The sequence below is a fragment of the Sceloporus undulatus genome, chromosome 3 (assembly GCF_019175285.1).
Source record: "Sceloporus undulatus isolate JIND9_A2432 ecotype Alabama chromosome 3, SceUnd_v1.1, whole genome shotgun sequence".
NCBI classification, from domain to species: domain Eukaryota; kingdom Metazoa; phylum Chordata; class Lepidosauria; order Squamata; family Phrynosomatidae; genus Sceloporus; species Sceloporus undulatus.
In genome coordinates this window covers 28,450,992-28,473,251 of record NC_056524.1, presented here as the reverse complement: position 1 = coordinate 28,473,251, position 22,260 = coordinate 28,450,992, and the positions used below count along the sequence as shown (strand labels likewise).

The 22,260-nt window shown below is 40.6% G+C and overlaps 1 protein-coding gene across 2 annotated transcripts in view; it reads left to right on the top strand.

Moving 5' to 3' along the window:
- MICU2 (mitochondrial calcium uptake 2) overlaps positions 1 to 22,260 on the top strand; it is a 116,032-nt gene that overhangs the window by 27,061 nt on the left and 66,711 nt on the right. Inside the window, exon 1 of one of the 2 annotated variants that reach the window (XM_042459309.1) lies at positions 684 to 796. The exons of the other annotated variant lie outside the window; for it this stretch is intronic. Coding sequence (XP_042315243.1) covers positions 698 to 796 — 99 coding nt within the window. The 5' untranslated portion in view covers positions 684 to 697. Of the gene's footprint in view, positions 1 to 683; positions 797 to 22,260 lie in introns of those variants that run through there. 2 annotated transcript variants of the gene reach the window in all.

The following is a 22,260-nucleotide window of genomic DNA, read 5'->3' as shown; positions in this document are numbered from 1 at the left end:
AATATGTTGTTTTTCGGTACACCAGTACATACATCTTTATTGGAGAAAATTATATCTGATGTTAAATTTAAAGTATCTTATCTTGGACAGAAGTAAGTCTTTATACCAGGTATTTTCCTTTGAAAATGTGTTAGAATGGATGACAGAAGCAGCAATCCTTAGTTGTTACCTTTTGTGACTAATGGCCTGTATGTAAGTGGAGTGTACTACGTATACTTAACACTGGCTTTGATGTCTGCAAAATCACTATAAAGACTTGAAAAACAAACCTTTTGCCATATGTGTCAGAACAATGAAACGAGGGTCTCTTGAAAGCAGCTATGTTGCTGTAGGGTATTGAAACAAATACTCCTCAGAAATCTGGGTGAATTGTAAGGAGAGCCCTGTCGCTTTTTTCTTCATTGAAATTTTGTCCTTGGTGAACCAGCTGTGTGGGCTCACATAGTTTGCTTCTGTTATTATGAATGACTTGCTAAAATAAATGGACTAAAGAGAACTGCATTGGGGTCAAGAGGCTGAGTGAAATACTTAGGCACATATTAAGGGTTTTCTTTGACATATGCATTGTGCATACTGGTGGGAAATCATCTCTTATACAGTATCCAGACAACCAATTGGTTGTATTCATGAACAGGATCCTAGTAACTGGTTTGTTTAAATCTACTTTTTTTTTTACTAACCAGGACACAATGAGAATATGGAAGGAAACTTTCCTATCCCTTTTCCACAGGACAGTCCCTCAACCCCCTATAAATGCTGCACAAAGATCAGAGGACTCTACTGGCTCCGATGCAAGGTGAGGGTGAAGCCAGGTTCAGGTACTTTCTGTGGGTGAAATGCAGTCAGAGCTTCATATATGCATGGGATCTGTTCTGGACCCCCCTGCAGAAACGAAAAAATGAGGAACCTCAAGTCCCATTGTCCCTAATAGTGGTGCGACTTGCATGCTGCCATTTGGGACAACGAGGCTTGCCATCCACAGATGCTCAAATCCACACATAGCAATCCTGTGTATCGTGAGGTCCCATTGTACCAATCAGAGATCCTTCTATCCTACTCTGTCTGGCTCATGTTAATTCTGCCCCAGTGAACCAGCATAGTATAGTGGTTTGAGTGTTGGGCTCTGGAGACCACAGTTCGAATCCCCACTCATCCATGGAAACCCACTGGGTGACCTTGGGCAAATCACACTCTGTTAGCCTTAGAGGGAGGCAAAGGCGAAAAACCCTTTGAATGGAGCAAGTTGGAAACATCTTGATGGCCTACAATGAGAACAACTCTGCTTACCCCCTTTTCTATCTATCACACTATTGCATTGTTTTTTAATGCTGCTGCTGCTGTTTTGAGTAAGGAAAGAAGAAAACTGTTGTCTGTCAGATATCTTGAAAAGATCTGTGTGTGTGTGTGTGTGTGTGTGTGAGTGTGAGTGAGTTGAGTGTGTGTGTGTGTGTGTGTGTGTGATGGATGCTTCTGTGTTCATCCTCGAAATGAACTGGTTTTGTTTAATGATGGAATAAACAGTGCTGGCTTATAAGAAAAAAATATGTAATTTATTATTAGTCAGTACCATTGGTAGGGCCAACCAAATATTTATAAAGTTGTTTGTAAACACTTGAGATCCAAATCTCTGTAGGCAAAATGTTACAAACAATAGGTTTACTCCATGTGAGGAGAGTCTGGCTTGATGCTGAAGACATCAAATGGTTGAACATGCAGATATTGTGGCTACAATGACAAATAAACTTTTATTTTTCCCACTCCTCTTTTATTCTTTACACCTTTTTCGTAATGTTTTTGCTAATGAAGAGATATTGAGATTTCAAAAGCTTAGCCTTGAAGTTGTCCATATTTCTTTAGCCTTAATAGAGGCCTCGCCAAATCATGGATTTTGGAATTTGTTTGATTTATAATTTTAGAAACCTTCTTCCTATGAATTTCTGGTACAACGGCTTAAAACAAACTGTTTCAGAGAATTTCTGAAACTGAGCCATGTGAGGTCAGGCTGAGGAATAATGTGGCCCTAGGGCCACAGGCTACTGCACTCCTGTTATAGCAGGGCAGAAGCTTAGCTTTGTTGCTGTAAATTGTCCCTTCGTATATACCTTCATTATAGTTGGTATGAAGCAAGGCTTCATGCCGAGTTAAAAAATGACTAGGAGAGATGCAACTTTTGCTTGGATTCTCTGAGACTTTCAATATTAATTAACTAAGCACCTTTAAGCAGTCTCAGTTTGTTTAAAGAGTAACAATTTATTCACTTTTGTGAAGAATTCCCATAATAAATACCTTCATTTTTTTATATTGGCAATGTAAATCTCATACCTAAATTAGAGAAACAAGATTATTGGGTATTGAAAAGGCATACAGGTTTTCCTTTCAGTGCCAGCAGTTAAACCTTCTATATTTGTGACAGTCTTATAGCAAGTGGTTCCACAGACCAGTCCTCAGTGTTTTAGTGGGGGAAACTGATGGGATAACTCACATCATTGTTTCATCACAGTCTTACAGTACATAAATGGTTTATATGTGAAAAAACTCAAGATGTCTGTCACTGATTAAACATGTGTGCCAAGTACTTGCTTTATTTTGATGTATATTGCCCTTTTGGCAATAATTAAAATTTTACATCAGTAGAAATAAGCACTGTAACATAGTACTTGACAACTCTTCAAATTTATTGAGGCAATGGTGATAGTTCTTATACTGCTTTCTTTTCTTCTTTTTTTCATTTACAAACTTACTGATTTACAGGTATACATCAGTTAACTAAGTGGATATATTCCCAAGAATTACCTTGTAACAGATAATTTTGTAATAGAGACAGAAATAACATGGAAAGAATAGGAATGGATCTCTACCCCACAAAAGAAAATAGTGGGAAAAAAGAATAGTGGTTCAACATGTTTCAGTAAAATGTTTATTAAAAATTTCAACCAAACAATCAAACAACCAAGGTTAAGTGAGTCTTGCATAAATGAATAAACCCATTTTGAATTTTCTAGATACCATTTGAAGGCTTCTTCCAAAATACATCTAGGAATTAACTTTTCTTTCATTAACTTTTCTAATGATTTCATTTTTGTTGAATTTACGTATTTTTATTTATTTATTTATTTATTTATTTATTACATGCTGAGGGTAGCTGGTAAGGCAGAGTAACCTGTGATCCACTTTTCTTTCTTTTTTGCTATCTACACATATTCTTTAAGGGATCACGAAGGCAGCTTCTGTTTGCCTTGTCTGTTGTAGGCAGGCACACACAGGTACAGTAGGATCAGCCTACTGGTCTTTCCCAGTTTTATTGTTTACTGCAGACACACTGCTGTAACCTGATGCTGAAAGTCTGTGCTTCTCCAGATATTCTCCCAGTGTTGATGCCACTTAAAGAACTTCCAACTGGGACAAAGTATAAGGAGGAAAGGGGATGTGGACTAGGCACTTATAGGTCCTCCAGTCCTCCAGTGCAATTCTGTGCCCAATTTTTGGTGTATATTTTGACCACAGAGTTGCATTTGATGACCTAGAGATTCTTAGAGGAGTGTTTTCTCAGGTAAAAAAGTAATGTGTTTTTTTATTTGCATTTTTTCCATTTTCACAGAGATCCTAAGCCCCCAACTGCAGTGAATGTTGTGGCCCCACTGTACTCTTAGATACTCTTAGATACTGTCTTTGGTTTCAAGTAGAATATACTGTATGTGCCTTTCTGGTATTATTTTTTTCACTGATGGTGATAATTTCCGTAAAATAGCAGTTATACTGTTTCAGGGATACTGTGTCAATAGAGGTGAAACTCTAAGCCAGTACTTCTCAAATAGTGGGGCGGGCCCCCCAGGGGGGTCGCGAGGCTCCGTAAAGGTATGTTATGCAGAGGTGTACTTATAACAATTTTATAGACAAATGATACTATTTACAGTCGCGCGGGGTGCGCAAAATGTTTTCTTCTTCCTAGGGGGGGCATGACAGAAAATAATTGAGAAGCACTGCTCTAAGCCAACATGGTTGCAAAAACTGAAATTATAAATCTGAGCTACATTAGTTGGAAGCTCATTCAACTTTAAAGTACTTGGTTTCCCCAGTTTCTCCCACAATTAAGTGGGAAATGTAACTTTCACAGTGCAACTCTAGCTCCATGTTGAACTCTCTCTGTGTCTCTGTCTCTGTCTCTCTCTCTCTGCTCCGCTGTTTGTTCATTTTTTGGCAGGGTATAATTGGATAATTAAGAAAGATACAGGTCCAAAACACACTGCAAAAATAATCCAGTTTGAGACCACATTAACTGCTCTGGCTCAATCCTAGGGAATTCTGAGAACTAGTTTTGTGAGACATTTAGCCTTCTCTGTCAGAGAGAGAGCTCTGGTGCCACAATAAACTACAACTACTAAGATTCCCTAGCACTGAGCCAGGGCAGTTAAAGAGGTCTCAAACTCAGTTATTTCTGCAGTATGTTCTGGATCACAGTAATTTGGAAATGGCCTATTGAGGGTTTGTGCCTAAACAATTTGTCACTTTAACATTTTATTGGTGTGCTATACGAAACAGCCAAATAAATCTATCACAAGCTGATGTTGTAATAATAATAAATAAAAATAAAATTTTTATTTATATCCCGCCCTTCCTATGATCAGGGCGGCTTACATCAAGTTAAAAACAACAATCTACATAATACAAAAAATTAAAATACAAAGCATCAAACTATTCAATAAAATAACAGACGGAAAAAAAGCCCCATAGCCCAGCCTCTTGGCCACGGAAGAGGAGGGAGGCCCGCAGGATTTTTATTCTGTAGTTTAATATTTATGTTAAAACAGTAACAGCCACTTCTTGATTTTAACAACTGGCATTTAAATGTTTTCAGGAAAGTAGCAAAATCTGTATTTTGGCTCTTTTCCTGTAGCACAGGGGTAGGCAACCTGCGGCCCACGGGCCGGATGCGGCCTGGCGAGGCCTTGGGACCAGCCCCAGCCCGGTCCTGCCGCCGATTGCCGCCAGGGCCTTTGGCGTTTCGCGCGAGGGGCATGGTGGGGCAATTGTCTATAGAAGCCTCAGAAACATGCATTTATCTTAACATTTTTTTAAAAATCAGCAAAAAAATTTGCGTGCCCTCCATTTTTTAATTTAAAAAAGTGCCCTCCATTTGAAAATTTTGTCCTACATTTGTCCTGGTTTATTTATTTATTTAATTTTTTAAAAACTATTTAATTATTTATTTTTTGGCTTCGGCCCCCCAGTTGTCTGAGGGACAGCAACCCGGCCCCCGGCTCAAAAGGGTTGCCTACCCCTGCTGTAGCAGATCAGGTTCAGTGATGAATGCAGGGAAATATCCTGGGTTTAATCCAGTGTTCCTAGTTAAACATATTTGGGGTCTTGGAGAGTTACTGCAACTTTGCAATAGCTGGACTAAACAGACCAATGGTCCAATTTTTGTTTTGTTAACTTTATATATTTAAAAATAGCAGCAGGGCCAGTTCTGATGTACATACCACTATTAGTGATTTTAGACTGAAAATGTACAAGTGGTGATACTGTGTTAAACTGTGCTAAACTGTAAAGGTTTTTTTTTTAAAAAAGATGGTTCAGATCTCCCCCTATTTTTATCACATTTCTATTTCTGCCAGGAAAAAAATATATGTTATGTATGTGACCTTAAAATGGTTAACTGAAATCCTTTAAGACAGAAGATACCATACCACAGTATAAATAACAGTATAGGTGCCAACCACAAATGAGCAAAAAATAACATGTCTGACTTTAAAGTCACGTGATTCACTTGCATCACTTTTGAAAAATAACTGGGAGGAAAAGGTGTTGTATTAATGGCATACAGCGTGGCTAAGTTTGTCTTTAACTCCTATGAGTTTTTAGGGGAGGAAATGTTAATGAAAACATAGATTTTTAGCAGCTGGGGCTTTAAGAAAAAGCACCTGAGATCTTGAAGACGGCAATAAAATTACACTAGCTTTTAAGTAGTCAAACTTTTAAAAACTAACTATGGTAAAATCCTGAGGGTAGTTTACAGAATGAGGCAGAAAAGTGTCTGGAAAAGCACCGTTTAGTATAGAGTAGTGACAATGTGGCATGTTTTGGGATACATTGGGAGAACACAGTGTATTGATTAGTACTGTACAGTAAAGGGAACACTTCTTGTACATTGAAAAAATGGTGGCAAAAATAATGAAATGGATTTGATTTTTAAAAACCGACATTGCCAACATCTGCTAAAATACTTTTTTAAAAGCTGTAAACTAACAGAACAGCAGGTGCTTCAGCTTTTGTTCTCCTACACATATAGGAAATAGCTATAATGCTTGGTGTGTTTGTGGAGCCAACAGTATAGTATGATCAAACTGTAATGGAAAATTAAGTTCATCATATCTTGTTATATTTTACTGGCACACCTAAACATCCATTTCTGGGTCATTTTTTTTTTGATTATGTAATTTGCCGAATCCTTCAGAGTTTGATTTAGAGTCTGAGTAATATATACAACTCTCTTTTTATAATCTGTTTTAAAGCTTTATCTGGAAAGGCCTATGGTTTATCTTGTCACATGGTTGAAATTAGGTTTGATATTTTTATTGTTTATTAGAACAATATTGGTGGATGTCCATACATTTAGCGGTGCTTATTTAGAAGTTTAAGAGGATAATGTACAAAAACCATGGTTATGTGAATTTAGTCCTAAATTTGATTTAGTCCTCTTATCAAATTTTGTGGGGTTTTGTGGGATTTTCGGGCTATGTAGCCATGTTCTAGAAGAGTTTGTTTCTGACGTTTCTGGTGATTATGCAAATTGTAGCCTTGAAATGTTAAAAATATTTGAAACAAATATCCCTATTCACAAAATATTTTGCCTGACACTCCTCTCTCTGTTCTGTCTCAACCTGATCCCAGTCATTTAGATCAAGTAGAAATCTGAAGGTTTTACGGGGTTTTCAGCTATTGTATCTGCCAGGGTTAGATGCATGCAGCTCTTGGAACAGCTTTGAAAACACACAAATGACATACTTTTTGCGTGGAAAATACTGTTAACAAGATGTTCTTGGTATATTTGGAGCTTGTGCCAGGATGTCAGGGGAAAATAGCCTCAACTGTTTAAATGTATGGCAAACTCTAATATTACTACACTTGTCCCTCCCTTTTCAAGGACTTAGAGTCTGCGGACTCACTCTCTGAAGGAGGGACAAACGGGGAGGGATAAAATGACAGCATGTGCCTGTGCACGCAATGTGCACGTGCCTCGGGTGCGCATGCCGTTATTTTCAATGGGAATTGAATATTTGTGAGTTGCCATTTTCTCAGGGAGGGGGTCCGGAACGGATCCCCTGCAAATTAGGAGGGGCTACTGTAGTTCATTTGAACCTTTACCCAAAGGAGATTCCATTTCCATAACAAAATAGGGCAACATAATATGATTACAGAGGGGAAACAACTTATAAAAATTTATACTATAATTAGATATTTATAGAGAAGATCTCATAATCAAATGTACCTATTATCGACTTTTTAAAATGAAAATGGAATATAATATTTTTCACAAAAAAATAGGACAGGGAATTGAATTCCTACATCGTGAGGTTAATATTAATCTTTAGGAAGTTTTTAGGTAACAGTATAACAAACTTGTCAAAGAGGAAACCTTTACCTTTTATGTGTATTTAAAGATAGCACATGACAGACCTAGATGACACGACTGGATATTGCTAATCACTATGCTGGTGTGTGTGTTCATTTTAGTATATGTTTATAGTATATTTTTTGCCTGATTATTTAATTGGTGCTTTGTTTTGTTTTTTGTATTTTCTGGGTTTTTCAACTTTTTTATTTTTTTATTCTTGTAAACTACTTTGAGTCCCAATCGGAGAAAAGGGTAGGGTGTGAATATAACAATAATAACAGCTACAATACAAATGTGTGTGTTCAGAATTATTTGTTGAAAAAATTTTAAAAACATTTTAAATATGCCACAGGTTACTCTATACATACGATTACCTCTGTACATCCAGTAAGCAGGATGTTGTCCACAGTAATATCCTAGACCAATATAAATAGAACGCCACCTGCTGTTTGCTACCTTTTCCTTTTTTGAATTACAAAATATTACAACAGAGTCGGGAACCAAACCCTGATCTCCAGTCATAGTCCAACAGTCAATCCATCGCCATGCTGGCTCTCTACTGCGTATTTATTATACGAGCAACAATAACCTATGGAGTCCCCAAGAATCTGACTTTTTAATATTCCTAGCACAAAGTTGGAAAGGGAAAAGAAATACTTCAGTACATAACTGACCCAACAGCTGGCAAATGCATATGAAGTGGAAAAAGTTGAACAATTTGTCTTAAGACAAGAGACCAAAGGAAATGCAGTACATTCCCAAATGGAACAGTCATTCAGCACCCAAGCATGATGTGAAGACTCAACTGGAACAAAATCATTGGGACTGAACAGTCAGTGCACAGCTGCGAGAAGGTTACTTTGGAAAGCTAGCAGATGGCAAGAATGCAAAGCAAAGGGTGATACCATTACTGGGAGCTTCTAAACAATACCTGGAGTCTCCTTCCTTGGAGGTCTTTAAGCAGAGGCTGGATGGCTATCTGTCGGAGATGCTTTGATTGAGAGTTCCTGCATGGCAGGGGGTTGGGCTGGATGGTGTTTGCGGTCTCTTCCAACTCTATGATTCTATGATTCTAAGTGCTTCATAGGTCTCACAAGAAAAGTGATATTGCAGCTTTGGCAATGCATTTCATAACAAAGCAATTGTGGAAAAGGTAAAAAATGGAAAACAAATTCAGGGGAAAGAGTTGGTACCAAGCATGAATTTGTTAAGTGAATTCAATATATACATCAGATTTAGAATTGTAAATTAGTTCTTTTCCATCTGTTTTTTATGTTGGCTTGAGATGTTTTGTATTCCTGAAAACTGAAGGATTCCAGCTCATCATAGCTCTTTGAAAGACATAGTCTTGAAAATAGCACCAATATATACACAACCTGAATTTGTGGATATGTAAAGCACATAAATGTGATTGTATTATTCATCATATTGTATTGAATTATTCATCTTACAATATTATATAAACTGCCTTGAGAAATATTTCAGAAGTTATAATCATTTCAACTAAAATAATCATAATTATTATTTGTCCTAGGTTGTTATTTTTTCCCCTGAAAGCCAGCATGGTATAGTGGTTTGAGTGCCGGATTGTGGCTACAGTTTGACACTGCTTTACCTGCCATGGCTTAATGCTATGGAATTCTGGGATTTTTAATTTTGTGATATATTTAGACTTCACTGTCAGAGCTGTGGTGCCACAACAAACTACAAATTCCAAAATTCCATAGCATTGAGCCATGGAAGTCAAAGTAGTGTCAAACTGCGTTATTTCTTCAGTGCAGATGCATCCTATGATTCTGGAGACCAGAATTTGATTACCCACTTAGTCATGGAAACCCACTGGGTGACCTTGGGCAAGTCACACTCTCTTGGCCTCAGAGGAAGGCAAAGAGAAATGTCCTCTGTACATATCTTGTCATGAAAACCCCATGATGCCTTAGGGTTGCCATTTTTTCTAGTAAAGGATTGTAAATTAACATTTTTACCTTACGCTAATTCCTGAATTCCCCTTTCTCAAATAGTAAGAGAAACAGACCTTTTTAAACCAGGGAAATATTACAGCTTATAACAAATATGTGGATGGGGGAGTGTTCACTGAATGATCTCATAAACTAAGGCTGCTTTAAATTGATGAGGGAAACAGTGCTTTTCCACATTGTATTGAAGGTATACCTAAGTTAACAAAGTAGAACTATTTCTGAACATTACTTCTTTAACAGAAAATGTAGTGCTAGAAACGGAAATATCATAGAAATAATAGGGGCAGGTTCCTATATCACAAAAACAGAAGAAGTTATTTTATTTGTTCAACAGTTCAGCAAACTTTTTAGTCAATACTAGCAATATTCATGTATGAAATGAAACAAACAAATCAGGTAAGCCTTGCATAAGTGAACCAAAACATTTTAAATCTTTTCAAGACCACCTGAAGGCTTCTTCCAAACTTCCTCCAAGGATGATTTTTTCTTTTACGAGTTTTAAATTTTCTCATTATTTTTTGTTTTGGTAGCTGAACATATAGGACTATTATAGGGGATACCTGGTGGGGCATGCTGATGTTCCCTTTTCTTTTTGTTTTGCTGTCAGGGATTTTTACCTTGGATATTTCAGGCAAGGCACATAAACCTAATGTAGGGTTGGCTAGAGCAGAATCCCATTCTTTCTTAGCTCAAACCTTATTGCATTGATTACTACAGAAACGCTTCTGCAACCTAACACAGAGTGTGTCTAGGTCTCCTTCATCTTCCTGGAAGGATGCTAGTAAAAAAAAAAAAAAAACAACCCAACTTCCAGCTAGATAGAGAACCAGGATACAAAGTGGAGGGTGGACAGGTGTAAAAAGACTTTGTAAAAAGAAGCTTTTTGTCAGAGACTTTTTAGCAGATCATGCCTAGGTATCTAACTTGTTTCCATACTTCAACATCAAACTGCATATTGGTAATAGCAACTGTTAACTTTGGTTACAAGTAGAGCTAGGAAATACTGTAGAAGGCATGGAAAATGGGTAATGACATCAATTTTTGCTTCAAGGACAGTCTGTTTCCAAATAAGCCAGAAAGAAATAGAGATGATGCTGACACTTAAGAATAGTTTGCTATTTTTAAGGGTTTCACTATCAAAATGAAATCATGCTGCAATTCTGCTACATTATGCTTTGTTATGTCTATAATTATTGCAGATTGAAAAACACAACACAGAAAAGATTACAGCTTCATCAGAACTTTGTTTCTTGGTAAAAATTGCTCAGGAAAGAGTAAAGCCAAAACATTATTTCTGATGAAAGCTAAAAATACTACTACCATTTATAAATAAATACTTTGACAGCTTTGAGAAATGTAGGAATACCTGAAGTCTTGGGATGTTTGGATACATTTATTGAGCAGGAGGAGATGGCACCAATTTATGTGTAACTTGACTAAACCTGTTTCACGCATAACGTTATCCTTCTTCAAATAAACATTATACAGCAACTATTTGTGGGGGGGAATATTGAGATGTGAATAGTGTTGAAAACCTTTAGCAGGAGGTGAAAAAGATTGCTTTGCTTTGAATTCTGGACCTCCCAAGGAAGTTTAATGGAGTATTATCAGTTTGCTTCCAAGAATACAGGAGCTCCTGATAAGAGCAATTTCAGTGGTAAAGCTGGAGGCCTAAAAAGGGGAAACGTGCACATTCTTCCTCAAAATCAGTCTATTAGAGTGAATTAAAATTTAACCTTTCTGTAATGCTCTCAAAAGGTAGCAAAAGTATGTATTCTAGCATGTATTTTTCAAACATGTTTTCATAGTTATGCATTTTCAAGGGTGTAATGTTCTATAATGTTTCCACCTTTAAGTCCTTGTTTTCCATTTTACACTTTTATTAAAAGAGGAAGAAACAGCACACTGGCCTGTGTATGTGTGTGTGCATGTTGTTACCCAGAAAAAGATGGGGGAACTGGAGTCTCCTCGATTGTCAGCTTCACTTTAAATGTTGGGGGAATTAGCTTAAGCTTTACAAAAGGCTGAGTAACTTTAGGATCATTGGCACATCTGTATACCAGTATTCACTGGGGAGGACTCCAAGTTTGGGTGAATTAAAAAGGTTTTATTAAGAAATATGCCAGAGTGCATATTATACAATAGTAATTCAAACAGACACAGCATTCATAGCTAACTGAAAAGGAAATATAGAAATTGGATGTGCATATTGTACATTAGTAATTCATACAGACACATTATTAAGCGAATACTTAACCGAAATGGAGATATGGAAATTAGATAGTGGAGTTTGAGGGGTGTACAGAGGGTGATAATAACCTATCCAAAGACAGGACCACAGAAAGCAGGGGTGGCTCAGACCTGGGCTAAGAGTGACATGGTCAGTGCAAGATTCACTCTGTGGACACTGAGGACAGACTGGGGGCCAACTGTGTGCAAGGAGTCTAGGCTTTTTGGACCAATATTTATATCTGAGATCATAGCCTCAAGGGATGTTCCATCTTACAAGGTAACAAAGACCTACTGGCTTCCCAGGAATTGACAATGGAATTCTGGACTAGTTGATGGCTTTAACTCTAGGGCTACAAAAACAGCAGATGATTTAGAACCAGTGTTGCCAACAAGCCTCAAAGATATTCCCCCAAATGTTTTACCAAAATCTCTGGAATTCTCCAATATTTACTGGAATATTCAATCAAAATCCCCAAAAATAAATTAATTAAATTCCCAGATTCCGGGGAATTCCCCAGAAATTGGCAATGTTGATTAGGACAGTGATGGCGAACCTTTTGGGGGGGCCGCGTGCCTCAAGAGATTTTTTCCCCCAGCACCAGGCTCAACCTGGTGCCAGGGGTGGGACTTCTGCCCCTTAGGGGTGGGGCTTCTGCCCCCAGGGGGTGGGACTTCTACCCCTTTTTTCCTGGTCTCTAGCTGTCTCAAAGGGACAGCTAGAGGCTCGAAAACACCGGGGGGAAACATAAAGGCCCATGATGGTGGCTCCTGCCTTCCGGAGCCCATTTACCAGCCTCTATCTGTCCCTTTCAGACAGATAGAGGCTGGAAAATGTCGGGTGGGGAGGAGAAGAGCCAGAGGTCTGTGCCAGTGGCTCCAGCCCTCCAGAGCCCATTTTCTGGCCTCTATCTATCACTTTGAGAAGCAAAGGCCTCCAGTGGGAAATGGTTCAAGTGCCTGAAGCTTTGATTTTGGAAAGGAGATGGCCTCTTGAGATGTAGGAGAGAGTAAAAAAAATGTGAATGTTCAAGTTTTTTTAAAAAAACAAAACAAAACCAAAAACACCTCTCATAAATATTTCATTGTCCTGCAGTGAAATTATTCAGAAGTCTAAAGCAGGATGATGGATTTCACACAGCACCTAGCTGATGGAGTTAATTGCCATAAGTTATAGCAATAGCCAGTTGCTATAGATAGATGAGTAGATGAAATATGGATTTCCTATATCCAGTTAGTATGATAACTGAATGGAAGTTACATATCTGTAGTTTGTATATCTCTCAGTCAGAATTTTGAATAGTTACATTTTTGAAAGACAATTTCCAGAATCCCCCAGATAGTATGGTTAGTACATGTGCTGACTGTGTTAATCTGTCAGTGGTAATCCAACCTCCTCCCCACCAAAAAGGCAATTTCCAAGCTTTGCTCTGAATAACATATGCTTGCACTGTGGGACAAATGAGACAGGCTGTTGCTTTGTGTCCTGCTTGGGGTTTTCCTAGAAACCTAAGGCTTTTGAAAATGTAAGACCAGAATAGATTGGCCAGATCCAACAAAGCTGCCTTTGTTTTAAAGGACACACATTGTTTTGGAATGCTCCAAAGAAAGCAATTGAGTTCACATTTGCTTACCAGAATGTCTAGTTTAACCTGAGACTGCTAACAAGACAAAGTGTATCTTTCCTTGGCAATCCATACATTCCTGAAGTTTGCAGTTCATTTCTACACAGAGAGAATACTCATAAACCATGGGTTCATCTGAAAAGTACTCATAAGTAAAAATATTTGGAAAATGCACACAAACCTGCTTTAGCTAATGTGGGGAAGAGCATTACAAAGTGTACCCCAAGAAAAAATGCGAACCAAAATCCACACAAGTATCTTTGTGAGAAACAAAAAATATTGCAACACAATATCTAACTAGGATGGGATGAAAATACCAGTGGAATACCAAGAAACTCAACAAAAACCAACACTGATAATTTCTCATATCCATATCCACAAGCCTGACTTAGTATAATGTACTACTCTGGACATGAGTTACCGAATATACTCGTGTATAAGTCGAGAAATTTAGGTCAAAGGATTAACCCAAAAAAACCTTGATCAACTTATACACGGGTCCATGGGTAATTGACCCGACCTCCTCCCTAGCCGGGCTGCCTCCGCAAGGGACAGCCCAGCTGGGGAGAGGCTATGAAGGGTGATCCCTCACCCAGAAGCCTCTCGGGAGCCAGGCTTTTTCCCCGGGAAAAGAGCCTGGTTTTGAAGAGGCTGGGCAGGGCATCCGTTCAGCCCCGCTGTGGAGAGGCTGGGCAGGGCGAGTGATCACCCTGCAACTTGTCCGCAGCTCAGCTGCCTCAGGAACACTGATTTTCCGATTTATCCACAGAGCATACCAAAATCCATACTTTTGCCCCCAAAAGTTGACCTCATGAGCTTGACTTATAATCGAGTATGTATGGTACTCACCACTAAATCTTATAAAATGACAGCATCAGAAATTGCTTTTAAAATAATTTTTTAAATGTTCAGGTACTGTTTCAATAATATAGTCCAAGTCATCTCTAGCTTAAATATACTGAATTTACCAAAAATGTTCTATCTTGGATCAAGGACAGAGAACAGGAAATCCACTTCCTGTCAAGATACTTATCATACTTATCAAATTGCAGATGACAGTAAATTAGGAGGAATAGCTAATACTCCAGAGGACAGGATCAACATTCAAAATGACCTGAACAGGGCCAAAACCAACAAAATGAAATTCAACACGGAGAAATGTAAGGTACTGCACTTAGGGCAGAAAAATAAAATGCACACATATAGGATGGGGGACACCTGGCTGAATGAAACTACGTGTGAAAGGGATCTAGGAGTCCAAGCAGACCACAAGTTGAACATGAGTCAACAGTGCGATGTGGCAGCTAAAAAGGCCAATGCAATTTTAGGCTGCATCAATAAAAGTATAGTGTCTAGATCAAGGGAAGTAATAGTGCCACTGTACTCTGCTTTGGTCAGGCCCCACCTGGAATATTGTGTCCAGTTTTGGGCACCACAATTCAAAAAGGACATTGAGAAACTGGAGCGTGTCTAAAAGAGGGCGATTAAATAGTGAAGGGTCTGGAAACAATGTACTATAAGGAACAACTTAGAGAGCTGGGGATGTTTAGCCTGGAGAAAAGAAGGCTAAGAGGTGATATGATAGCCCTGTTTAAATATGTGAAGGGATGTCATATTGAGGAGGGAGCAAGCTTGTTTTCTGCTGCTCCAGAGATTAGTACCCGGAACAATGGATGCAAGCTGCAGGAAAAGAGATTCCACCTCAACATTAGGAGGAACTTCCTGACAATAAGGGCTGTTCGACAGTGGAACACACTCCCTCGGAGTGTAGTGGAGTCTTCTTCTTTGGAGGTCTTTAAGCAGAGGCTGGATGGCCATTTTTCGGGGATGCTTTGATTGAGAGTTCCTGCATGGCAGGGGTTTGGACTGGATGGCCCTTGTGGTCTCTTTCAACTCTACGATTCTATGAGTCTAGTTCCTCCATAGTTGCCCTTCCAAATCCTAGTCATTTTCTGATTTTTTGACTACAGTCTCCATTCTGATTAATCATTAAGCTAAGGTATGAAAAATGTCTTTGGTCCAAACACTGCAGAAATATTCCAATTTGAGATGGCTTTAACTGCCCTGGCCCAGTGCTCAGGAATCCTGAGAATTGTAGTTTATTGTGGCACTAGAGCTCTCTGACAGAGAAGGTTAAATATCTCACAAAACTACAATTCCCAGAATTCCTGACCATTAAGGCAGAACAGTTAATGAATACAAGTTGTTGAACAATTGCATTCAGGGTTTTGACCCCTTTTTCTGTCATTTTTTACTTTTACTTGTCATCTGTCCTTAACTGCTTAAGAAGTTTCATGTGTCATCCATGGAAGCTCCTCTTTCGTTTTGGCCACAGATAGTCCTTGGCTTCAGTCCAGAGTTCTTCTGGCTCCCAGTCAATTAGCCTTAATACAGCAAATCTATTTTTACATCATCTTTAAATTCTATGGGGATGCTCTTCATGTTGGTTGGTTTAGTTTTTCTTTAGCTTTACTCTCATTTTGTATATTAGCAGTTCATAGTCTCTGCCCCGTTCTTGTTTTTGCAGAAAGCATGGCGCTTCTTCATCTTTATTTTCCAATAATGTAGTGTACAGTATTTGATTTCTATATTCGCCCTCGGTTTTTGCTCTCTATATTACAGTTACCTCTTTGGTTGCTTGAGGAATATGTTTGTGAGGAACAAACTATTGGCCTCCAAATTCAGTCAATTGCTCTCCATTTCTTGATCCTAGGACAAATTTTACTACAGTCTTTGATTCTGCTCTGTTCTTTTGCTTTTGCATTTCAGTAGCTGTAATTGACATAATTCGTTTTGGTGTGTGATCAATTTCCTATGGACTCCAGCATAGAATTTTTTGATTTTCTTCATCTGCTCTGTAGTTTGAGCATAATTTGATTGTGGTTATTATACTTATGGGTTTTCCCTAATCTTATTGATATGATTCAGTCAGACATTGCTATGACCCTTGACTGCTTTTGCTGCCTCTCTCCTCACTATTTATGCTCTTCCTTCCAATCTTTTCATTTCCTGAGTAAAACACTGTGTAGTTAATGTGAATGGAATGTCCCATTCTTGTCCAATTTTGCTTGCTCACCCCAGTGTGTCCAGGGAGGGCAGCCAAAATGGTGAGGGTCTGGAAACCATTATGATGAGAGATTTTGGGAGCTGGGTATGTTTTAGCCTGGAGAAGAGACAGTTTAGAGTCATGAGATTCTCATGTTATAATGTATGCACGAGCAGTGCTTTGCCATTAGTGTTGTTTTCCGCAATTTATCAGCAAGATAGACATACCAGAACTGCAAAATACTGCACAGCCTATGAGCTTGAAAGCAAACAGGTTACAATAATGAATATATATATATTACACCACCCCACCGCCTGCCGCCACTGCCGCCTCATTTTGGCATTAACAACAGCATATTTCATTACACTCCAACTGCCATTTAAGGGGATAATGGCTTTTTTGTTGTAAATTTGTTGTAATGTAATGTTTACCTACTTTTATAGTTACAAATGGTGTTTTTACTTATGCTACAGAGATCTATCATTTGGATTCAAGTGCTTGCTCATCATGGTCTATCTAGTGGTCTACCCTCATGCTTTGTTGTATGTTTGGGACTGTTGGGACTTTGTTGTAGGTGTTGGAACTGCAGAGTGTATGTTTTATATCACAGGCTAGTTTTGTAGCATTCACATGTCGCTGAGCTATGTTGGAGACGCCCAGGCTTCATGTCCTGGGTGACTTCACATCTCCCTCCCGGCCAGTATTGTTCCATCTGTCGGCTGGTCGGAATTCATGGAGACCATGACGGCCATGGCCTGTCCCAGCTGATACAGGGTCCTACGATTGTGCGGGTAATACTCTTGATTTGGTCTTCTGTTCGGAGGCGGAAAATCCGTGGGCGAAATGTTAATGTTTCTCCCCTGTCATGGACGGTCACTTCCTGGTAGAGGTGAAAATCAAGGCTTCAACCCAATCCCCCCCGGGGGTGGTGGACCAGTTAGGATGGTCCACCCTGAGGCTGATGGAACCTGAGAGTTCCAGGAAGCCTTAGAGGGGCTCACGGTTGGAAATGACGGCGACTCTGTTGATGCCCCTACCGGTATTTGGAATACCGGTCTTTCTGGGGCTATACACAGGATCGCTCCCAAGCGCTCTCAGGCCCGCTTCCAATCGTAAGCCTGGTATAAGGAAGATCTCCGGGCGAGGAAGCGGGTTCTGCGACGGCTAGAGTACCGTTGGCGGAAACACCTTCGCATAAACGACAGACTCTCCTAGACCAACTATTAAAGGACTATGGAGAGGCAATACGAGCAACAAAGAACTCGTTCTATGGTGCTCGTATTGCGTCCGCGGAGTCGCGTCCGGCAGAGTTGTTCAGGGTGGTCAGGGAGCTAACTCAGCTCCCTCCTGCCCTGAACCAGATCCTTGAACCTTCTAAGGCCTGCTGTACCTGTTTACGACTTTTTTGTGGATAAAACTTCTCATATAAGCGAAGGTTGAACGCACATTTCAGCAGAACCTAGGGTAGAAGTGTCCCGAGCCTCCGTGGACTATGTTAAACTGGATCAGTTTGAGCTGGTGAGTACCGAGGATGTGGACAAGATCCCGGAAGTGTTCGGAAAACAACCTGCTCTCTTGATCCCTGTCCCTCGTGGTTAGCGGCCCAGGGGGGACCGGCGTAACGTTATTGTTACGCCGGATAATTAATACATCCTTCAGGGATGGGCGATTTCCATCGGATCTTAAATTGCCATCGTAAAACCGATCCTAAAAAAACCCTCCCTTGACCCCCTGGTTCATAATAATTATCGGCCTGTTTCGCTGCTACCATTTTTGGGAAAGGTGATCGAGAGGGCGGTTGCGATCCAGCTTCAGGCGGTCTTGGATGAAACGATTATCTGGACCCATTTCAAAATGGCTTCCGGGCGGGTCCGGGGTTGAGACGGCCATGGTCGCCTTGGTCGATGATCTCCGTCTGGGCATCGACAGGGGAAGCGTGTCCCTGTTGGTGCTCTTGGACATTCAGGGCTTTCAATACCATTGACCCACGGTATCCTTCTGGGACACCTGGCAGAGTGGGAATGGGGGCACTGCGCTCCAGTGGTTCCGCTCCTACTCTCCGGGAGGTCCCAGATGGTGCAGCTGGGAGACGTGTGCTCCAGCGAGCGGGCCCTTAAAACGGGGGTCCCTCAAGGAGCCATTTTGTCTCCCATGCTATTTAACATTTACATGAAACCGCTGGGAGAGATCATCCGGAGACATGGGGCGCGGGGTTATCAGTAAGCTGATGACACCCAAATTATTTTCTCTATGTCTCCGATGATGCAGTGACTGGGGATGGCGTCTCTCCTCTCGTGGCTGTCTAGAGTCAGTAATGGGCTGGATGAGGGAAAACCGACTCAAATTGAATCCAGAGAAAACGGAGGTCTAGTGATAGGTTCTCCTGGTCCAGGAATGGCGGTGGTTCCACCTGTTCTGAACGGGGTCACGCTCCCTGTGAAGGACTCCGTGCGCAGTCTGGGGTGCTTCTTGACTCGTCGCTTCATCTGACTGCTCAGGTGAATGCGGTGGTCAAGGGCACTGTTATCAGCTTCGGCTGATTCGCCAGCTGCATCCATACCTGGCCCAGAGGGACCTTGAATTGTAGTACATGCTCTGGTAACTTCGAGGCTGGATTTCTGCAACGTACTCTACATGGGGCAACCCTTATACCAAACTCGGAAGCTGCAAATGGTCCAGAACATGGCAGCCCGGTGGTCACTGGGGCTCCCAGACCAGCCATATAACACCGGTGTTAAAAGATCTTCATTGGGCCCATTCGCTTCCGAGCTCAATATAAGGCGTTGGTTATTACCTAAAGCCCTAAATGGCTTGGGCCCAGGATACCTAAAGGACCGCCTCTCCCCGTACATTCCGCCTCGCACCCTCAGAACATCTGGGCCGCAATCTTGAAGGTGCCTGGGCCAGGTTAGCTTCCACGTGCGGAGGACATTTTCCACAGCTGCCCCAGCCCTTTGGATACGCTGCCATTGAGCTCCGCTCATCTACCACCCTGGCCCAATTTGGAGGACCTCAAAACCTTCCTATTCAGCAGGCATTCCCCGATTAAAGATCCTGTGGCTCCCCCTCTTCCGTGGCCATGAGGATGGGCTATTGGGGGCATTTTATCTTGTTTTTAAGATGCTGTATTTTTATTGTATGTTTTAATCTTTTGTAATTGATTGTAGTGTTTGTATTTTGTGCGCCCTGATCTTTTGGAGGCGGGATATAATAAATTTCCTTTCATTTCCATTTCATATATTGTGCATATCAAGTTTTGTGGATTGAGAGCTAAATAGTTAGTTAAAATCATACCTTATGATATCATTCAGGCTGTAAGACTAAAACTTTTTTTTAAGAGTAATATCCAAATAAAATATCATGCAGGAAGACAACAACTTATTATGTAGCTTAAATAAAGATTAGATTTGTCTTTGCCTTGCTCGTATAGAGCCAAAACAGGCAACACTAAAGGGTGGTGGACACCGCCCCTGAGCACTGGATTGAAGGTGCAGCAACTGCATGCTGCGGCCCCGATCCAGCTATTTGCCGCTCCAGAGGAGCAGCAAAATGCCACCCCTTTTGAGACAGCAAAAGGGTGTTCCTTGTGCTGCTGCAGCTTTGCAACTCTACTGCACCATGCAGCATCTGAATGCCATGCTGCTGGAGTGCCACAAGCTGCCCACCGTTGGTCAGGCAGCTGTCCTGACCACAGTTTGGAGACGTCATCAGGGCAGCCATCATCTAAACACCATACCACACTGCTCCCAAGCCGGTATGTTCCCGCCCAGAGTTACAAAGAGAATGGGTTTAAAGGCAAAGTAAAATATGCTATAATTGGGGCTCTATTTAAACCCAAATATTTTTATATATAATGAATGTTCAAAAATGTAAGATAATAGCTTTTATTGATTGGGTTTCTGTGTAAAGACTTAACCTGCTTCCCAGAACTACAGTTTATCCTATAACAAAGTGAAAAAACATATTTGAACTGGTTTTTTTCATTTAAGTATTCACTTGTTACCCACATTTCACTGTGAGTGGTTTCCTGGAAAAAAATACTGGTTGAGTTATTTCATTATGGGTATGCATGTGTGCCTACACTTATTCCTAAACACATGTTTGTTTTATAAAATAAGCAAAACTTTGGTATACAAAACTGCAGTTGGAGAAATAGATATGGATGTGTCAGAGAAACCAACAGCCATATTTAGATTTTTCCCCCCACAGAAGACATGATGCTTCTTTCATGCATGCTTGTATCATGTTAAAATAAATCTAATGAAATCGGGGGGGGGGGGGAATCTAGGTTAAATTATCCACTCAAAACATTTTGCCACTTAATGTTCCGTTGCATTTTGAGTGCTAGTGTATTTTTAAGTGAGCAGGCATGGAAATGCAAGACTTTTTCTAGTTCACACATTTGTGAGGAATTCTGCATATTCAGACACTGTTTTAACATTTTATGTGAGTGATGATTTAGCTATACTGCTTGTGAAAACCACACTTTCTGATAAGGCTTCTGCAAATAAGCAGAAGCATCTACAGATCATTTAAAATGTTATAAATGTCTTTATCACAGAGATTACGTATAATGAGCTCCTTCGAAGAGAAGAAAAAGATTTTGTAAGCCATGCTGTGAGTTAGGAAAGCGGGGATATAATGTGAAATAATCCAGTATTTATTGCTTGAGGGCTAGTTGCTGCTAGATGTGTTTTTAGATTTCTTCTTAAAGAGAGAGAAAGAAATCTATGGCAAAAGCTTATCTTTCTATCTTCTACAAAACAGACTGCCCAAGAGAAACATCATAGAAGTATTGTCTATTTATTGCAAATGTGTATTTTTCTTTTACATCAGCTACTATTTAATACAGTGTTTATATTTTTCCACTGAGAGAATTCTTAATCACCTACTTCATATGCATATTTCACTTTCAGGTCTTTGCCTTCTTTTGATGTATGTAAAAATCCAGGCGCCAGGAACTGATTTAAAAAGTAGGCCTAGGAACTGACCTGTGTTGTTACTGAAGACAGATCACAGTTTTTCTACTCTTGCTGCCCCTCCTTTCTTTGTCACATAATTATGTCCTGATCATATGTTCCTCCCAGTTTAATACTTGACCCTACAAATTCCTTTTCATATCTCAGACAACACTTTATTGCTTTCATCTGAGGTTCATATTTATACAAATTTTTTTTTTTTCCATTGGATCTTGGTATTTCTGTTTTCCTATCCTTCCCTGTTGTTACTGATCCTTCTTCCAACTACCAGGGCTTACTTTGAGTCGGGATAAGCCTAATTGCTCAGACCAGTGATGGCGAACCTTTTTGGTTCGCCTGCCAGGGGCGGAGCTTCCACCTCTGGGGCGGGGCCACATGCTGGGGGTGAGCTTCCTCTCTCTGGGGGCGGAGCTTTCCCTGCACTTTTTCTGGGCCTCCAGCTGTCTCTGAGAGACAGAAGTGGGGGGGGAATTGGGGGAGGGGGTGACAAGCGCGCGCGCCTCCTTCTGCCCTTCCTTGCCTCCAGCTGTCTCTCAGAGACAGCTGGGGACCAGTAAGGGCCATGAGGGGCCTCTGCTCCTTTCTGAGGGGCTTCACCAGACCTGAGCTGTCCTCTGGGACACCTCAGGTCCAGCAAAACCACGCGGGGAGGAGGAGGAGGGGGCCCAGGCCCCTGCTTCTTCCTCGGGGCTTCGCCAGACTGAGGTGTCCTCCAAAGGACCACCTCAGGTCTACAAAGCCCCGCAGGAGGAGGAGGCCGGCGGCCCTGCTCTTTCTGAGGGGCTTC